Source organism: Desmodus rotundus, chromosome 10 (genome assembly GCF_022682495.2).
Source record: "Desmodus rotundus isolate HL8 chromosome 10, HLdesRot8A.1, whole genome shotgun sequence".
Classification (NCBI taxonomy): Eukaryota; Metazoa; Chordata; class Mammalia; order Chiroptera; family Phyllostomidae; genus Desmodus; species Desmodus rotundus.
The window spans coordinates 102913132-102933853 of NC_071396.1; the positions used below are offsets into that span (position 1 = coordinate 102913132).

The 20722-nt window shown below is 47.9% G+C and overlaps 1 protein-coding gene across 1 annotated transcript; it reads right to left on the reverse strand.

Annotated features, from left to right (window-relative positions):
- Positions 1-470: 470 nt before the first annotated feature.
- On the reverse strand, positions 471-17480 carry CPLX4 (complexin 4). The gene is made up of 3 exons (XM_024580718.4): positions 17137-17480; positions 12070-12157; positions 471-740 (listed from the first exon to the last, which is right to left on the reverse strand). Exons 1-3 carry the CDS (start codon positions 17301-17303, stop codon positions 513-515), a joined length of 483 nt encoding a protein of 160 aa, XP_024436486.1. The 5' UTR covers positions 17304-17480; the 3' UTR covers positions 471-512.
- Between the last annotated feature and the right edge of the window lie 3242 nt (positions 17481-20722).

Genomic DNA, 20722 nt, shown 5'->3' on the forward strand with positions numbered 1-20722 from the left:
CGATGTCAGGGAGCCTGGGAGTAAGACGTGGTGTGATCTTTGCTTGCCGGTGAGTCTGCAGCCTGGGCTCCTGGTGGCACTGTGACCTCCCACATCTTCCTCTGAAGGGACCTGGAGTCATGCTAATGACTGGACAAGCTGAGACCTTACCCTCTATGGGAGGAGCTCGAAGAGGAAGCCCCATTTGCTTTTGCTTTTGTTGCTTGCCGGCTGTCCTGAAGGTCCTTATGCAGATGGGTGCTCTGCCTCGTTCACTGCTGAAATTCCCTGCTCAGCCACATTTATAACAAAAAGGAAAGTATCATTTTCTGCTGCCAAGCGTTAGCTAAACTTTCTACCAGGAACAGTTGGAACATCACGCCGTTGTGTGTGTGTGTTTGGAGAGAGTTTTGTCGTCGTGGTTTGTCTGACCTTGCTCACTATGTTGAAGTATATACCGCTCAGAAACGTTCCGTAGGAGATCGGTCCCCTCCACCTGGCCCCAGCCCCCTCGTCTGCCCCCAGCCCGCCGCTCACATCACGGAACACTTCTGTTCCGCCGTCTGCTTGATTTCCGTGAAGGTGGCCTGGGCCTTTTCTTTTATGGCATCCAAGTCCATGTTCTGAAGATTCTGTAACTGCCCAAGAATAGAATCCTTGTCTTCTTCCTCTTCTTGATCTTCATCTACCATTTTCCGGAGATCTTCAGGCAAATCCACGTCGTCTCCTGCCATCTGGATTTGGTTCTCATCCATTTCACTCTATGTGGAAAAACAAATGCAGACATGGTGAGACCGCTCCAAAACAGACAGACAGACAGACATTCACAGCGGCAGGAAAATAAAAGTCTGGTGAGGGATGAAGGGAATGGTGTGCTTGGCTGGGCCTGGTGGCCGTCGTGGGGCCAGAGGTCCTGGTGGGGACACCCCCCTTCCAGTGTACTTGGGCACACTGGGTACACTTGGGTACTCAGAACCTCTAGCACAGTGATTTTCAGAGTGTGGTCCCTGGAACCCGCAGCCTCAGCATCATCTAGGAACGTGTTACACAGACAAATTATCACCTCCCCCCAACCTACTGAACCAGACACACCAGGGTAGGGCCCATCAATCTGTATTTTAAGAAGCCTTCTCTGTTATGCTGATGATGTGGAGTTTGAGAATCTCCTACCAATCCCTCCCAGCAGCTCTGCAAGCTGTGCCCACTATCAACCCCAGGCCGTGGCTCTGGCTGATCTTATTCTGGAGGGTGGGGTTTGGGTTCACCATGGCCTGACAGTACTCCACCATTTTAGTCACCATTCTCGAGTGGCAACTTCTGCTTGCTGTTGCCCCTTCCATCCCTTCTCCTAGACTGGGGCCCCTCATGGGCGCAGAACCATGTTATCCTCAGCCTACGTCCTTGGCACCTGGAAGCAGGTCTGGCGCACAACCCTTGTTTATTACGTGAGTCGTTGGTGGCATGGCTCCCACTCAGCATGCCAACCGTCTGGATGCCAACCGTCTGGCCACAGTTTACCTTACAATTTCATCTGTGGTTCTAGCCATGGCTGTTCCCAAATTTCCAAGAGCGTGCCACCTGGTATTAAAAATCCCTTTGTTTTGTAGCGAGAGAGACAAATCTAAAGAAAAAGTTTTTTCTGGGAAAGGTAAGGGCCTTTGACATTCCCAGATGGCTGCTATCAGATTATTCTTTGAGATTAGTTGTAACCGGAGGCAAACTGGGCTTCAGGGGCAGATAAGATTAGCGAGAACCTCAGAAAAGCGACTGGTAGGAAGCAGCCTGGTCTCCTTGACGGCCCACCTCGATGCATTCTGACCAGTCTGGAATTTGTAACCAGAGCACATGACAAGTCACAAAAAGATAAAACAAGCATCTCAATCATACCACATTGGTTTGATTTTAGAAAGACTTTTGACACCTGCTGAGTCTCACCTCTGGAGAGACACCCCTTGCCTGGGGTGTAGATATAACCATAAACAAACATCGGTTGTCTCTAGGTCCAAATGGTGAGCCAGGGTGATGTGTAAACTTGACTCTCCAGCTGTAAACTGGGTCTCTGAGGGCCTGTTCTGTTCGAGCCGTCCAAGCCTCCGTATTTTTTTTGGCTGGAGGCCTTTCCATAGAGCGCCCTGCACCTGTTTCTCTGGGCAGAGTAAGATGAGAGCTGGAGAGCAGACTTGCGATGCAGAGGAGACAAGGCCCTGGAGACAGGGTCTTCACACTGGTCCTCCCAGAGACCGCTGACAAGGTCCACTCCCAGCGTCACCTCCCGGAGGTCATTGCAGCCTCTCCCTGCACTGGGCCAGGCTGTGGCCTCTCAAAGTGCTTAATGGATTAATTAGTTCCTCGTCAAACTGCTGTGGGGATTAATTAGTTAGTTAATCCCCAGGGCCCTCAGCCAGTCCTCCTGGTCTATTTATTTTTTATCGACCTGCCGATAGTTTGCCTTCCTTGCTGATCACCCCCGGGCAGTTTGCAGGGAGGAGAGGAAAGGGGACAAGACACCTGCCTGCTCTTATGCACCTGAACTACCATGTGCTTGATTTGCAAAGGCGTTCCTGGGAATTCTGACAACCTTCCCCACCCAGTTGGTGATGGGATGTCTGGGCTGTCACCAGGCTCTCAGAGGGAAGGGGTGGGGTTTGCACCAGGTGATTGTGAGTCCTGTATGGGTGGTCAGCCCCAGTGGGAGGCCTTGCCCTCTTTGCACCTCACCTCTGGCCTAGAAGTGGCTCCATTTCTGCCGAGTAGGCTCGGCTTTCCTAGCAACTGGGGCCTACCCATTTCCCATTTTCCACTAGGACCGCAATGCTGGGAGAAAGCAACCCAGAGGGCCGGCCTTCGCCTACCCCTTGTCAGGCCTGTCCCATGTTTGCGGGACCCAGGATGAGTACTGACGGAGGTCCTGGCTCACCCCCTGGCCCTTTACCCCCATCCCTGGCCCCATTTCTCCCTGGGCACCTTGCCCGTGAGGCTCCAGGGGCCCTGCCCTGCCTGTCAGCCCCAGTAGTACTCAGGCTAGCAGCTCCAGGACCCTCAGGATGACAGACCAGGTGCAGAGGCCTGGGCTGGCCCTGGAATGCATTTAGGCAGAGAACTCAGGGTCCTGGGCAGCCAGAGTGTGGTCTAAAAGAGGGGTATGGGCTCTGGGTGGGCCTGTCCCTTTGGCCCTGCAGACTTCTGACCCCATCTGAAGGAGGGTGGCCTGAGGAGGGAGAGAGGGGAGCTCTCTGTCCAAGGCAGGTAGCCCAAGTTGTCCAGTCTGAAGCAGTTGTGGGCGTGGCAATGCTGTGGCAATGCTGATGTGGCCCCCGGTGAAAATGAGTTTCACACCCCGGAATTAAGGAGTGTTAGTGGGATTTATACCGAGGACCCTGGGCAGCATCGCCTCCTCCTGCTTAAGGAGCCGCCCTGCAGATGGGCCTTGTCTGCAACCCAAACAAAGAGTGTTTTGTCCAGTCTTTCTGCTGCCCACTGGTAGATCTTAGGTTGGGGAGACCAAGGATATTTTGGCAGCATTCACACATCTAGGAAAGGCAGTAATGCCTCATTACACCCCCCAAACTATAATTACAATTAAATACAATGACAGCCCCAGTGAATCAACTCCAGGGAGGGGAGGTTTGGTGCTGAGCAGCATGGCATGATGAAGGAAGGGAGAAAGGAAGGAAGGAAGGAAGGAAGGAAGGAAGGAAGTGAGCTGGCACACAATTAGGGGGCTTGTAGGCTACACTGTATTCCTAGAGGTTCTGTTTCAGAGGTCTTCTCATTTCTAGAAATCTTACCAATTTGGGATATTGTTTAATACCGTTAAGAACTAATTATTTTTATGCCAGCTGATCAGACTCAGTTTTAATCTCTTGGTTTTTAACCAGATTTGTAATCTTAATCACCAGTGCTGAATGCACCATTATTTAAATAGCCCCATATCCTGCCTTTGTTATTCTCCGTGACTGATTTCTGACTTTTCACTGAAGGGTAAGCAGGGCCCTGGATCCAGACTTCCTATGTCCTGGGTCTTGATAAACTGGCCTTCACCTTGTAGCAAAGTCGAGACACGATGACAATCTATTGTAGATGGTTGTAGAGTCAGAAAGCTGAGTGCTTGCCAGCAGCGATGTTAGAGTCTAGTCGGTCCAGCTTGGTGTTTAAGCAAATACCAGTGTGTTTGATACTAGGGAGATTCAATTTGTTTGGGGTTCATTTATCTATTTTGGTCTACAGGATACCAAACAGCCAGATTAATGGATTTCTTCCACTGTGGTGGGTAGATCTAACTTTTGATAGTTTCAGATCTGGGGGGTCACGGACTTCAAGTCAGTTGTCTTCACCAGCCACCCCTCACTGCCCTGGTCCTGAGTGAAGGTGCCGCTCTGGCCTCTAATCAAGGAGATAGCAACACCTCATTCCTGTTCTGCCAGAGCTCGCAGGACCCTAGGTGAGTGGGAATATAGAATGAAGAATACGACCAGTCAGCAAACACCTATTCCTTAGAAAGTACAAGCCAGCAAAGTAGGGGGAATCTGGGCCAGACCAGGGCACATAGGCCTGAGGTTTGGGGGGTCAGGCTCCAGCAGACACTCATCCTTGTTTTGGCCAGTTGCCACAGAAAGCCAGAGCCCGGTTTATGTTCTGTCCCCCGGGACAGTGGTTCCCGACACTCTCTGTGCCTCTGAATCTCTTGGGAAGTGTGAACAAATACTGATGGCCAGGCCCCAGCTGCAGCGATTTGGCTCCTGTTGTCTGTGGTGGGGCCTGGACAATAGAGTTTTTAAAAAGCTTCCTGCATGATTGTGTGAGTGGTGTTGAGACCCTTGTCCAGGGCTTGCCGGCTGCCCCTTCTGCTACCTCTCACTGGTCTTCCTTCTTTAGCTACTTCAGGAGCCCTCGGCACACCCACGTTGGGACAGACAGTGTAGATTTGATTTCTCCAATGCGAGGCGTCCGTTTTCAGTGTTGACTGAGAGTGTGCAAGTGTTGGACCCCCCATGGAGCGAGAGTGTCTAGAGCCAGCTATGCACATCTCGCATCTTGCACTCCTCCCTGCATGCAGGCATCCCACGGGGACTCACTCTTCGAGGTCACTTCTCTGAGCCTGTCGCTTACAGGTGGGGAAACCCAGGCCTGGGGAAAATAGCTGGTTAGGGGATGAGAACCTAGCATGGGGACCAGGGCCAGCAGGAAAACATTGTCAGTTGGGGCAGAGAGGGTTGGGGTCTTATCTTGCCCTGCCATTCACAGGCTGTGTGACCTTGGAAAGTCACTGTCCCTCATCATATCTACCCACCTTCCCAGGGGGTGTGAGGACTCACTGAGAGAGCTGGTGTGGCTAAGAAACATGTATTACATCCCTGCTGAGCTCGGGCTCTTTCTTCCCTTCCTCATGCCCCCCTGGGACGTTCAGCCCTACGGGTGTGAGAAGGAACAACGTCGGGATGGGCGGAGGGAGGAACAGAGGGCCCCTGGCTGGGCCGCTGATGGCCTCGCCACCAGGCCACCATGAACAGCTGCTCAGAAGCAGGACGTTTGGCGTCCTGCTGACCAGCCAGCTCCCAGCCCTCCTCATGTGAAGGAGAAGGGCAAAGAAAGGCTCACAGGATCATATCTTCTATTAAGAGGCAAATTTTAAATTAAAATCTAATGGGGTTTTCAGCTGATACTTTGAAAGACAGTTCTATTGATAGACTGTCTTCTGTCTTCATCTTTATTCAAACTGAATGATGCCCTTAATACAGCAGACAAACACCAGGTGTAACTAAATCATGTAGCTCAGCAGGGGGCATGACATTATTTTTCAATAACTAACCTAGATTGACAATTCCATTAATAGGATTAGGGGTCACTGTGGACCTGTTTTGTCTTATTAATTTGGCTTGACTTACGTATACATTTTGAACTGGCTGGGAAGAGGGGCTCCTTTGTTTTTAGACAGAATCTTGTGGCTTTATATATAACATACTACTTTCTTTATTTGAAGAAAGGTGCCATCTTAATTATAATGTCAAGGAGCCTTTGCATGTTATACAAAATTATAATTTTGTATTATAATATTACAATGTTGAATCCAGACTTCTTTTCATGAAAATCTATTTTAATATAACTCTTATGGCAGATAGAGTGTTTCTGCTCTTTTTGGTCCTTTGTTCTTTGGGTGTGGTTTTTTTCCCCCTACTCCCCAATAATATCAATCATTCAGTAACCCTTTTGCCCGTGTGTGTGTAACTTCTACATGCCAGGCACCTTACAAGCCATTGAGCACAAGGTGGAAAACTGAGCCCCTTTTTTGTTAAGGAGCACACTGCCTAGTCGGTGACAATAGTCAGGGTGGTAATGACATAAGAGACATGATTCGAATATTACAGGAGCAAGGAGGAGGGTGTGGAGAGGGAGGTCACGGAAGGTTCCGGAAGAACTGGCACCAGGTGGAAGTTTTATAGGAGGGAAAGGGACCACAGGGAGTGGGGTATAGGTAACAAAGCAGGAAGAAGGTACAGTCCGGGCAGGGAGTGGCAAGGGGCGGGGCTGGAATGACAGGAGCCACATACAGGTAGACGGGCCAAGGGGTTTGAGCTTCATTCCAAAAAGTCATGGTGAGTCTTCCTTTCTTTTAACAAGACAGGAACAGAATCAGATTCGCATTTTAGAAACCTCTCTGCTGATTTAAGGGGAGCAAGACTCAAGGTCGGAAAGCTGCTGAAGAGCTGTTGTAATACAAGAGGTGAGAAACGATGAGCCTGGACTTGGGGGCGGGGCTTGGAATTATTTAGGCGGTGAAATTAGGGTGACTTGGTGATTTGCTGGAGAAGGAGGGGAGAGCAGGGGTGACTACCGGTTTCCAGCCTGGGGGAAGGGTCTTCTGGGATGAAGGCACCAGGAAGGGCAGGTTGACGGGATAATGACGGACTCCATTCTGTATATGAGGTTTGAGGAGGCCCGAGGAGAGCTGACATTCAGGGAGAGGTGTGGGCTGGAGGTCCGCACATCAACACACAGGTAGGTGGTAGCTGAAAGCAACAGTGAGGTGCAGACATCTGAGGGAGCATCCTGGAATATTCCCAAATTCAGGTGGAGAGGGGGAGGGTAACCCATGAAGAAGACAGAGAAGAAACAGTGGGAGGAGGGTGAGAACCAGAGGGTGGCGTCCAGAAGCTGAGGACAGCGAAGGCTTCAGGGAGGAACGGTGACCAGTGCTTACCGAAACAGAGAGAAACAGAAAATAATGGAACGACTTAGCCGAGAGTCTGAAGGAGGAAGTTTCCGCGGAGCAGTGGCAACCAGTCCTTTAGGGGAGACACGAGGAAGGCACGTTTACTCCAAAAGTGCTGCTTGTTTGTTTGCGTGGGGAGAGATTCAACTCCTTTGCAAAGGAGAGGCCAACAGAGAGAAACACCTGGAAATGCAGGATTAATGGAAGGGGACCCAAGTCCAACACGAGCATCATGGCTTCCTGTAGCACCGGGGGTCCTCGAATTACTACGGATCCGAAAACCAGAGGAAATCAACAGAGGGGACATGCGCGTGAACACGATCTTGACCGATGTGCTTCACTAGCTGGGCTTTGGATCACTGCCCTCTGACCACCGAGTTTATCTGGCTCCTTACGTCATCGCTGCCGTTGAAAGTGGCCATGAAAAGACATGGGTATGACAAGTGGTACTGTTGCCGACAGTAAACAAGCACCTTGGAGGGGGCCTTTTACAGTGTGGCTGTGGGGCGAGGACCCATACTGCTCCTTCTCGCAGCCCAAGCTTCCTTTCCCCAGGCAGCAATGGGACGACCGCACCCACTTTCATGGAAAACGCCAGCCAAATAATTTATTTAGAACATACGGTTCTGATTCCCAAATGTGACATTGTTATCCTCATTAGACCTGACAGCTCCTGGGAAGACATTTTCCTCCAATCTGCTCTCCGCTGGGCCTGGGTAAAGGGAAAGGCCTGGGACCGCCTCCTGCTAGCTATGCAACCTGGCATGACCCTGGGGAACTGTGGGTGAGGCACCCAGGTCGTCCCTCGTTAGCTGGAGGACATGCTGCATGTGCCCAGCTCCCTGAGGACTGTTAATACTATTAGTGTGGTGGCTTGCCCAACGTGGACTTTCGCAGGGCTAGGAATTTTGCAAAGCTTGAGGGAGGGGAAGGTGGTTATTAGGAACCCGAAAGGCCCTGATGACACTTTCCTTCTGCCCAGAGCCATTATTTTCTTATTTTCTGTTAGTCAGTTGTGCTCAGTTCTCAAGTCTACCATCGTGGGTGGAGAGACACAGGTTAGGGGGTGTGGGGGTAATGGAGCATGAAAAAGGACCCGGAGAATAAGGAGGCTTGAGGCTTCGTTTGTCAGTGAGCTTTGTGACCTTGGGGAAGTCCCGTAATTTACAGGAGTTTAGTGACTGTGCATTGAGTGGACACCTATGTCGTGTGCTTTTCGGTAGGTACAAAAGAAGTTCAGTGAAAAGAGAACTAACCCTCGGACACTGGGGTCGAGGAGCCAAAGCACCCTGGTGGCTCAGGAACCCACACCTGCGTTGCGAGAGGCCTAGCGGGGAGGAGGAAGGGCTTCTAGTGTGCTCCCCAGGTGACCCTGCCTGGCTCAAACTTTATTGCTAATTGTTAATGACAGTACCATTGTCATGCTGCACATCACAGCCCCAGGGCATATTTACCTTCTAACTGGACGTTTGTCCTTTTGATCGCTGCACCCATTTCACCCACCCCTACCACCTGCCTCTGGCCACCACCAATCTGCTCTCTTCTTCTGTCAGTTTGTTTTTTAAAGATTCCACATATGGGTGAGATCATACAGTATTTGTCTTTCTCTGACTTATTTCACTTAGCATAATGCCTCCAGGATCCACCCATGTCACAAATGGCAGGACTTCCTCCTTTTCATGGCTGTATAATATTCCATTGTATATAAACCCCAACAACCATTTTTAGTTGCAGTAATCAGATAAGTAATCAATTAAGTGCAGTAATCAAGATGCCAGCCCATGAGGGAGATGTATGTAGTGCCTTGGGCATTTGCTGTCCCATCTCCAACCTAGCAGGTAGCCCAGGCCTTTGTCCCTCCCTTGCTGCACCAAGACTATAACGCTGGCTGGTCAGCCCCTCCTTCCCTTCTCTCCAGTTCACTGGACACATCGCCATGGTCTTGAGCTTTCCCAGTCACCGTGGTGCCCACGGGCACCGCCTGGCCTGCCAGGGCCTCTTTGTCCCTTATGGGAGCATCTAGGAACTGGAAACCTACCATGTCCATTCCCATCATGGCATTTGCATGGCACTCTAGAGGGTTCTTCTGCAAAATCAAAGGAAGTCTTAACAGTTACACACAGTGCTGTAGTAGCTGTGGCGTGAGCCCCTCCAGCTGCCGGGACCTGCTACAGTGTGAGAATCAGAGCTTGGCCAGGGCTCCCCACAGCTGTCATTTTCCCAAAGTCATCCTCTTTCAGGGCTGCCTCTCCCAGTTGCACAAACCCCGTCAGTCCTTCCCAAACACCTTGCCATCCCTGTTACTGTGGAGACAGCAAAAACTTCTGTCCTGGCAGACCATGCCTGGGAGGGGCACATTGCTCTGATGCCCTCTTCCCAGCCTGCCCCCACCCGGGTCCCTCACGGGGCTGCTACCTGCTGCTTTGTGACAACTGCTCCTAGGAGGGCCCACCAGGCTCCTCCAGGCTTGCTAGCACAGCAACAGCTTTAGACTAAAATGCACAATCCAAAGAGTGGACTTGCACTGTCTCTGCTACAACTGATGGTCCTCACAGAAGGCCTGAGAACAGTCACAGCGCGGGTGCATTTCCTCAGGGCTGTGTGCCTGCTGTGACCAGGGACACCAGGGGGCGTGAGGGGCCAGGATCCGGTTGCCTCTAGGTTGCAGCGGCTGCGTGCTCCTTGCAGAGCCAGGATCTGGCTTGGACAGGAATGGCCACATTGCACAGACAGGAAACTGTTGCCAAGCTCTGATCACAGAGACCAGAAATGCAGCTATCCCCCAGCGCCCCTTTCTAGCCTCGGAGGCTATTGAAGGCCAGCTGTACCCCGAGCCTCAAGGGGGTGTGTGGGAGGGGAATGTGTAACCTGGGACAGCCACCGTTGGCAGAGGAAGTACCCAAGGTGGGGGCTGGACATCAAGCACAAGGTGCTGCGTCGAGGTTGCAGCATTGGCCACATCTGGGGATAAGTAAACAAAGCAGAACACGATGGATCATCTCCCCCGGCCCCCCAAAATGTTGATTCTGTACAGTGTTCTTTCTATTTATTGCCGTCTTATGGATAGTATGCATTGGATTAGAACTTCCATGTGCTTTACAAAAAGCACAGTTGTATTATGAGTATTTTTAGTATTTTCTACGCCATAGGCAAATTCCTGAAGCGTTGTGTGCTCGTCCTGGGGGTGGGGTGGGGGGCAGTGCGCAGGGCCGGTTGAGGGTGTGGGGAGGATCGTGTACTATGAAGACCTTCCTCTCTGGCTTCTCCGGGTGAAGTTGTTCTCATAGGGAGCATGCACTTCCGGAATGTGGAAGTTGGACACCAGGTCAGCAAGTGATGGTGGAGTTATTTAGAGGGGCCAGGTGATCCCCAGGTGGGGGGAATGGGGACTGAGCCAGAGGAGCTAAGCGCCGGGCCCTCTGTTACCCTGTGCAAGCCTGGATTGGTGCATCTGAGCCCTGCCACACATGTGTCCACACAGCCTCCTCCTGCCGCTCAGCCCTTACAGTGGAAACGACTGTGCAGCAGAGCGCATGGTTGTAGCTTCTAGTTTACCATGGGCTGAGCCAATCCCGCCACTTCTCTAGGCTCCTCCTGCAGAGCTTACAAGCATTGGTCCTCTCACCCAAGACCAGGGAGATGGTGGCAGGTGATGAGTAGCCCTACCACGATGCTCCCTCGAAGAGGGAAGCAATCATTCCTTGGACAGAGGCAGAGCTGTATGGCTGTTAAGGCCCTGGGCTCTGCCCTCCAGTTGGGTGGCCTTTGGCAGGAGGGCCCTTTCTCCGGGCCTCCGTTTCCCCTGCTGTGAGAACCTGCCTCACAGGGCTGTTGAGAAGATTGAATGAATCGGTCCATGCAGAGCACTTGGAACAGCTTAGAGTTCAGTGAATGGTGGCGATGATGAGTATTCCCATTGAGTTTATATATAGCGGTCCTGTAGCCTTTAGACAAATTTACATTCAAGTGTCATCTATAGGTATTAACTTCATCTTGTTGAGAGGAAAGGGAAGTTCATAAAGGCTGAATGACTGGGATCCAGTCTTTGTGAACCTGTAGTCCATTGCTCTTTACACCAAAATGCCTCCATTAAGATTAAGACATATATGCATGTGTCTTGTTTATGTATTCATATATATGTATGGGTAGATATATAATGTGTATACACAGCAGCCCCTGTCTCGACAGTTTCATTTCCTGCGGTTTCAGTTACACACAGTCAGCCACAGTCCAAAAACATTAAATGGAAAATTCCAGACATAAACAATTCATGCGTTTTTAACTTGCGTGTTCTTCGGAGTAGCGTGACGAACTCTCACGCTATCCCTCGCAGTCCCGCCTCGGACACGAATCACCCGTTGTCCCGTGTCCCCTACTGTGTACACTCCCTGCCCCCGTGGTCACTTGGTGGCTGTCTTGGCTGTCGGAGGGCCTGTCCCAGCATCGCAGGGCTTGTGTGCAAGTCACCCTGGTTTTACTTCCCAAGGCCACAGCCACAGGCCTTTGCTGCAGAGTACTGTGAGAAGTGGTCAGTTTTGTTGCTAGCTATTACTGTTAGTCTCTCACTGTGCCTAATTTATAAGCTAAACTTTATCATAAGCATGTGTGTATAAGGAAAACCAGTGTATACAGTACAGGCTTCTGTAGTATCCACAGTTTCAGGCATCCACTGGGGGTCTTGGAACATATCGCCTGCAGGTTAGGGAAGACTACTGTGTGTGTATACATATACATATATACATATATATGAATATATACACACGAATATATATATATACATGAATATATCCATATATATATATTCATGAGCATGGCCCCTTGCTCCCTTTGCTGATAATCCAACATTCTCCATATTTTTATTATGTAAGAAGTGGCCTCACCTTTGGAAGTCTGTATTTTTCTCTGAGATGAACTCTGAGGCACGCCCTCTCTGCTTTTTTGTGGGTAAACGCAGCATCTCTTTCCATCCTAAAAGGAAAAGAGCAGAGGAAAGGATCAAAGGATGCAGAAAGCTCAGGGCATTCCGGCCCCTGCGCACAGGAGCTAGACCCTCTGAGTCCCGCTCCCCACAGACATGGGGTGGGGAGCTACATTTCTCACAAACTCCTAAGCCACTCTTCAGCCAGCTAAAACACGTGGAAATGGGGGTGCTTTGGAGGCACGTGGTATTTGGGGATGTAATAGGAAGCCATTTCTCTTCCTTGTCACCTACCTCTAGGGGTAGACTGTGAAGTGCTCTGGGGACCCCCGAACTGGACTCGTGATCGAGCTGGTTTGAAATAAACTCCCTTGCTTTCATAAGCAGGCACCTTTGGGTTCACAATACTGCCCCTTTCCCCCTGCCACCCCCCTCCCCCCCAGAAGTGCATTACTGGGGGCTGAATTTACACACACAGCCTGCTTTCTGGCTGGCCTGCATCGGACCAAGCTGGGTAAATGAAGCCTCTGCTCTGGGAACTGGGGATTGGGACTGAGGAAGACAGAGACTTGCAGGGTGGCTGGGGCTGTGACAGGTGGACATGGAGGCCATCGGCTGCCATTTTCTAGGGGCCATGTGGTCTGAGTGACTGATAGAGGAGAGAGCTCACTGCTGAGAAGGAAGAGCAACCCTGCCACATGGAGACTGAAGCAATGGTCAGGGATGGAAAGAGGGCTTGTGGCTTTGCAGCAGCTCCCTGGTTTCTGGTTCAGGCCCTGGTGGGGCCTGATGAGATCCTTTCTGCTAAGGGGTTTGGCGAAGCATGTTTGCATGAAGCATTATTTGCATGAAGATAAATTCCCTGTTTTCGTTTTCAGGTGGCTACACTGGTTTCTATTCTTGACTGCAAGTTTTTAAGTCATTTTAACCACGACAGGGAGGCTGGCGGAAGGCAGAGCTGCAGTGGACGCTCTCAGAGGAAACTGCTCATGCCAGGCCCTGGGCTCAGGCACCCTCTGCACTCCTGGCCCTCCACAGAATGCCCAGCCTGGGCCACGCAGGAGGGAACACTGGGTTCAACCTGCTAGTCTGGAGAGGGAAACAGAGTAAATGACCGACTCATGACATCAGTGACCTGGGGCACGGGCAGAAGCAGGCCTTTTTTTCCCTCCCGGTATTTTATTATGAAAAATGTCAAACGTACAGCAAAACCTGTATACTCACCCTCTAGATTCTGTCATGAGCGTCTTACTAGACATATTTTATCACGTAATTATCCCCCTCTCACCACGCATTTATCCATCTCATTTGTTGATGCATTTCCAAGTTATAAATATCAGTACTCTTTCCCCCAAACACGTTAACATGCATATCATCAATTACAGTTATGTATTTGCTTATGGTTTTATTATCTATCAATTATTTATATCTATCTATCTTTCTATATCTATCTATCACCTTGTCCTATTTATTGTTTCTGTGTGTAACTCAAACCCCTATTAAGATATAAAAAACAATACTGTCACCTGAGCACATCCCTCATCCCCATTCCCAAAGAGCGCCTACTCCTCAGCCCTAGAGTTAACCATTGTCTTTTTGCCACCATAGATTGGGGTCGCCTGTGGTAGAACTTCATCCAAACGTAACCACACGCTATGGATGCATCCTTTTATATAAGGCTTCCTTCACTCAGTGTAAAAAACGTTTGAGGTTCATCCAGCTTCTTTATTATCAGTAGTTGGTTCCTTTTTATTACTGAGTATATGCTACCATTTGAACACATCACGTCTATTCATTCATTCTGCTGTTGATGGACAGCCGGGCCATTTCCTGTTTTGGGCTCCTGCGAATGAAGCTGCTGTGAACATTTCTGTACAAGTCTTTCTGTGAACACGTGTATTCACTTCTCCTAGGTGATACCTAGGCGTGGAATTACTGAGTGGTAGGGTAATTGGGCTGCCTAAGGGTAGTTTAATTAGAAACTGTCAGACCTTTTCCCAAGTGGTGATACTGTCTTACATTTCAGTAACCAGAAGAGTTCCAGTTACTCACCCTCAGCCATCCCGGATGTGTGTAATAACGACTTCATGTGACTTAATTTTCATTTCCAAGATGGCTAATGATATCAGGATTCTTTTTCATGTACTAACTGGCCATTTGTATATCTTTGTGAAGTATTTGTTCAACTGTTTTCCTCATTTTTTTTTGCTTTTATCATTGAATTGTAGAAATTCTTTATATATTCTTGATCCCTGTCCTTCATCGGGTATGTTTTGCAAATATTTTCTCTGTTTGTGTCTTGCCTATTTATCTTCTTAATGGTGGCTTCTGATGCACAAGTTTTTAATTTTGGTAGCATCTAATTTGTCATTTAAAAATTTCTGGGGTGGGGGAGAGTGGTGGGAGGGAAAATGGAGACAACTGTACTTGAACAACAATAAAAACATAAAAATAAAAATTTCAAAAAAATTTTTCATGGTTATTGCTTTTAGAGTCACGTTTAAGAACTCTGCCTCCTTCCAAGTGGCAAAGACGTCCTATGCTGTTTTAAAGTGCTTTCTGATTTCAGCTTTTACGGTCTGGCCGGGGAGGCCTCCCAGAGTTGAGGTTACAGACAGTGCTGCAGCAATCGTTGCACCATAGCTAAGACAGGGGGGTGATTTAGTATAAGGGAGAGGCATGGAGGGATAAGCAGACGGTTGTTTTATTTAGACCTTTCCGAATACTCTATCTAGGTAGAGCTAGGTAGACCTCTTTCAGTACCAATGTTATTAGCAATGAAATAATTTGGAATGCAGAAGTAAAATAAAAAGGAATGTGCACAAGAGTGCATTGTTAAGTAGATTTGGTCTACAATGAGTGGAGTCAATCCTGCCGTTTAAAAAAATATATTTTATTTATTTATTTTTTTTAGAGAGAGGGGAAGAAGGGAGGAAAAGAAGAAGAGAAACATCAATGTGTGGTTGCTTCTCGTGTGCCCCCAACCAGGGACCTGGGCTGCAACCCAGGCAAGTGCCCTGATGGGAATCAAACCAATGACCCTTTGGTTTGCAGGCCTGTGCTCAGTCCACTGAGCCACACCAGCCAGGGCAATCCTGCCACTTTTTTAAATTGATGAGGACAGGTGTAGAAGGCTTCTATTTGCATCATTTTAATGCTTATACATACTCTGAAGTCTATAGCTCTCTCTACATGTAACTTGTGGTGAACCATTTTGATGCCTGCTTCTCTATATTGCACTCTTGGTGACGAAGCTCTTGAAAAATCAAGCAATGGATGAGAAGTCACACTGCTGGCCATGGGGAAGCAGACTGGCCCCACTGTCTTGCTATGATTTCCTGTATTAGTTGACTACATACATTTATCACACACATACACACACACATACAGATGAGTAGCTGGCAAACAATCCCATCTGCTGATTGACCATACCATTTGGGTGTTTTGGTCTTTGATCTGTCCAGAAATAAAATTAAGGAAAACCAGGACATCAGTTAATCAAACAGATGTCCTATCTGCCAACAGATTTATTGCAGGCATATTAACTATTTTACAGGATCACGCGTATGGTCTAAATATCTGAGCATCTTCTTTTTATAAGCCCACTTGAGCTGAGAATGTTTGGTGCCATTGTTCTACTTCCGTTTCTTCATTATACTTGGTTTTTAACACGCCACAGGCAAAACTAGCCAATATTCAAGGAATGCTGCTTCCCCCCCTAAGTATTATCGTAGCACTGACATCATTTTTGTGGCTGTATTTACTTTTTAAACTGACCTCCCTTTACTGCAGAGCCAAGCGTAATACTATTCTAGGTAGTTTCTAAGTCATGCTTTCTTTCAGAAAAAGTACGATAGACAAGGTTTCCATTAAAGGCAGGCCTTTGTACTCTCTTAACTTGCTCTAGGTCATTAACCTTTTCACTTATAATCATCTTAGCAACAGGACTCAGGCAGCTATTATGTACCTGATCTCAGCAAATAGCCATGGTGGCAGAATTATTTTCCTTTTGTAACATATAATGAATATTTAACCTCAAGATTGATGTCTCAATTCTTAGTTGATTCCTGAAAGACTCTTAAATTAATTCTACCTTGAACTTAAAAAATACATATAGATTGCACTTATTATTTAAAGACCAGTCTTTAGCAGTGAGAAATTGTTATTGATATTCACACTCCATAATACCCACCTAAAATATTACTAATACTTTATTTTTATTACATTTTCTATAGCCAGGAGGATGTCCTTATTTTTGGGAGGTATATGGCTGAAGTATTTAGGGGTGAAGTATAGGAGGCCTGTAACTTACTTTAAAAGTGTTCTATCGATCTATCTATCTATCAATCATCTATCATCTATCCAACTAATCTACCTATAAGCAAATATGTCAAAATATCAGAAAGTAGTCGGTTCCATCTGACTGTAGGCCTCAGTAATCTGCATTGTCTGCCTACATATATGGGTATTCATTATATTGTTCTATTTTTCTGTAGCTTTAAAATTTACAGTCACAAATTTATTCTGAGTCTTTGAGAAGCCAAATCACATTGTGCTTTCTAGGCTTTTTTATTTTTATTTTTTGCACATGTGAGATCCAGAAGTTTGCATTAGCTGTTCTTTAAGACCCTCTTCTTCCAGGTGCCACCCCTGGAATCCTCACAACTTGAAAGCTTTCTACTTGCCGGGAGGGAGAATTTTAGAAAAACTGTAAAGATAGGCTCACACTTTTTGTCTGAATAGTTAAATTGAGGTCAATTAAAATGTGCTCAGATCAGAAAGTGTTAAGCTGCTTTAAAAAGCGACATACCGATTCACTTACTATTTTTCATTGCTGGTCATACAGGTGGAACACAGTCATTGCTGACGATACAGCAGTGTCCACTTTGGCAGAGCACTCTGCTCGGGTGAGAGGCAAACAGCGCAAGGAAAGGCCGCGCAAAGAGAAAGAAACGGGGCAGCTGAGGAAGGTAAGGCCAGCACGGATTTCTCTTTGCCTTGAAAGGGCAGGAAAGTTGTGTGTACTCACTTCTCCTCGATCATTTGCTTCTGGTATTCCTCGTACTCCTCTCTAGTCATCCCTTGAGCTGCAGCAGGATCCGAGGCCCCTCCTTCTTCTTTCTTTTCTTCAGACCCGCCACCAAATCCTAAATTCTTTACCTGGTTACTTATCATAGTTTTCATAAAGAAAGCCATTGTTTCTGCCCCAGAGAAAGAAAACCAAACTGCAGACAAAATCTGAAGAAAAAGAAAAAAAGACAAAAACCTCCAATATCCTCAATGACAGCCACACACTTAGGAGCAAAGGGCTTTGCACAGCGTCATCCCTTCCAGGGCGTGCTGATGGAGGAGAGCAGTGTGGGGCTGTACGCGGGATTAAAGAGGCGAGCTCCCTCCCTCGTGGGCAGAGGCAGATGGTTCAGATTACTGAGCCATACAATCAGATGGGACCGACCACTTTCTGATTAATACAGCGAGCTAATTTCACAGGGGAAAAAAAATCCTTCCCATTCTCCACCCCCCTCCCCACCCATTTCTAAAATTTAAATTATAGCACAGCAGGGCTTCTGCTTCAATTAAATTCAGCACAGCTGACATTATACGGCTGTAGTGGAATTTCCAAATTCCAACCCTTCAGCATAACATCCCATTGAAAACTGAGTCCATTGAGGCTCAAAATCCCAAATGCTTCATGAAGCAAAAATAATCCTTCGATCCATCATTTCCTCTCATTGGACTTGTAAGTCCAGTGTGAGGATTTGCCTTTGGCTTGCTTGGATTCTGTCCTGCTTCAGTGGTTAGGTGCCATGTCCCTTACACAAATACCCAAGGGCAGCAAGTCCAAAGGGAGTGCCAGCAGGGCCATAATTTCCATCTGGAAGGTTGTGTCAGCCTTCTGCACTGAAAACTGTCACACTTCTGCGTGGAAGCAATGCTCTGGACACTTCCAGTGCTCCATCCCCAGAGAGGGACATGTGTGAGTCACATGGATGTGTAACGGGCCACCTTTTTCTCTTACTGGCAGCCTGGGTGCTCTCTTGAAGCTCGGCGGTGTACCGTGTATGTGGAGAAATCCTTTGACAACATTCAAATCACATACCAGATTCCCAATGGTCGAGGTGTTCCCCAGGGCAAGGGAGGAATTGAGTGTGGCTAAGACTTTAATCTACATAGTATCTTTCTAATTAAAGCTCTCCAAGCTGGGGCTGGGCGGATGGGGGCAGGTGTGGGCTATTTGTCACTTATGCTTATTATTTTATCCATAGAAGCAAGCCCTCCCAGGAAATAGATGACTCTCCTTCAGATTGCACAGAACTATATAATCTATATAATCTGGATTTTTGCCTAAAATGCTTGTTTTATATATTTAAAGATCTGTTTTCCCATTTGCTACCCGATTTTAAAATGTTGCTTTTTCACTCAGAATATTTTATTTCAAGCTATAGGTCTGCCTGTAGTTTATACTCTTTATTATCAATGTTTTTTATTTTTATTTTATTTTTTTGATTATGTGAATAGTTGTCCCAAGTTTTCCCCTTTGCCCCCCTCCGCCCTCTCAGGCAATCCCCACACCATTGTCTACGCCCATGGGTCCTTCATATTGGTTCTTTGGCTGCTCCATTCCCTACACTGTACTTTACATCCCCAGGGCTATTCTGTATCCACCTATTTGTACTTAATCCCCTCACCTCTTCACCCATCCCCCCCACACCCCTTCCCATCTTGCAACCATCAAAATGCTCTCCGTATCCATGATTCTCTGTTCTTGTTTGCTTAGTTTGCTTTCTAGGTTGAATTGTTAACAGATATGTACTTATTGCCATTTTGTTGTTCATAGTTTTGATCTTCTTTTTCTTAAATAAGTCCCTTTAACATTTCATATGATAATGGTTTGGTGATGGCGAACTCCTTCAGTTTTTTTCTTGTCTGGGAAGCTCTTTGTCTGCCCTTCCATTCTAAATGATAGCTTTGCTCAGTAGAGCAATCTTGGCTGTAGGTCCCTGGTTTTCATGACTGAATATTTCTTGCCCAGTCCTTCCTGGCCTGCAAAGTTTCGAGAAATTAGCTGACAGTCTTATGGGAATTACCCTGTAGGTAGCTAACTACTTTTCTCTCGCTGCTTTTAAGATTCTTTATCTTTAACCTTTAGCATTTTAATTATGATATATCTTGGAGTGGGCCTCTTTGCATCCATCTTGTTTGGGACTCTCTGTGCTTCCTGGACTTTCATGTCCATTTCTTTCACCAAATTAGGGAAGTTTTCTTTCATTATTTTTTCAAATAGATTTCCAATTTCTTGCTCTTTCTTTTCTCCTTCTGGCACCTGTATGATGCAAATGATGCAAGTCAGCTGCAAGGACTGGCTGTGACCACTAACCACCAACCTCTGCCCTCCCTGGAGGATCAGCTATGCGGGGGCAGGGTGGTGGTGGTCCAACCTGGCCTGTGGCTGTCCACTGGGTGCGCTGGCCCTGGGGTTTCCCAGGTGGTGCAGGCCAAGATCACCCCCATCTGTGTTCTGCCCAGGGCCACTCTGCCTGAGTTATAAAGCAATCTGAGACAGCTGCTACTTGTGCTGGACTTGGAGATTTCCAGGTGAAGCCAAGCTGTGACTCTAGGCTGCTACGGTAGTTCCGGGTCTGGGGCTCACTAAAGCCAGCTGCTGCTTGTTTGAGAGGATTTAGGAAGTTGTGAAGCATGAGTCAAGACCAGCCATTGGAAAAGCAGCTTGGGTGGGCATATAAGTTGGGGGGGAGAGGGTCTCTGGGGACCTCCAGGGTGGGGCAAACAGTGTTAGCCACATTGATGGAGTCTCACATACAGCGCCAGCCTGCCGGCTCTGTGGCAATGTCGGGGAGGATTCAGAAAAGGGACTAGAGTCTCTGCCTTCCTTTCTGTTCTGGGAAAGAGCTGTCCCCCAGCTCTTGCCTTGATGCCAGACGCTTTGGTTCCTCCCCTTATACCACTGCTGCCTTTCGAGCTGCTACCTTGGTGCTGGAGCCCAGAGGGAGTGAGTCTGATTAAGTCCGTGTGCGGGTTCTTTAAGATGAACTACTTGGGAGTCCAGAAGTTTCTTCCACCAACTCAACCCCCGCTGGGTTTTGCAGCCAGCTGTGGTGACATATCTTCTTGGCACTGGAACCCTGGGCTGGCAGGGGTGGGGTGGCTCCTGTGGGGTTAGGACGCCTTGCTCCTAGATATTCCTCCTGAATTGTTACCCACCACACATGGATGTGGGACCAGCCCTTTCCGCATCTCTGCCCCTCCTACCAGTCTGGATGGATGTGGTTTCTTTAATTTCATAGTTGTCAGACTCCCATTCAACTCAATTTCTGATGGTTCGGAGTGATGGTTGCTCTATATTTTAGTTGTAATTTTTTGATGTGGGTGTGTGAGGAGGTGAGCGTGTTTACCTATGCCGCCACCTGGCTAAAATGGTCTCGATGTGAGACTAACAGACATGTAGGACAGAACAGAAACTTTGCTCAGTGCTGATTGGGAACGTACATTAGTAGCTCCCCTCTCACTTTAGACACATTGCATGGAATTCAATATCAAACCATTGTTTGAATGAGTTACTATATTTCGTCTCCACGGAGGAGTGCTACTCATTA

Excerpts from the sequence above, each read along its gene's own strand:
- CPLX4 (XM_024580718.4), bottom strand. The coding sequence starts at position 17,303 with ATGGCTTTCTTTATGAAAACTATGATAAGTAACCAGGTAAAGAATTTA. Across the intron at positions 12,158-17,136 it reads AAGCAAATGATCGAGGAGAA|GATGGAAAGAGATGCTGCGT; the intron begins GTGAGTACACAC and ends TTTTCCTTTTAG. Across the intron at positions 741-12,069 it reads AAAAATACAGACTTCCAAAG|AGTGAAATGGATGAGAACCA; the intron begins GTGAGGCCACTT and ends TTTTCCACATAG.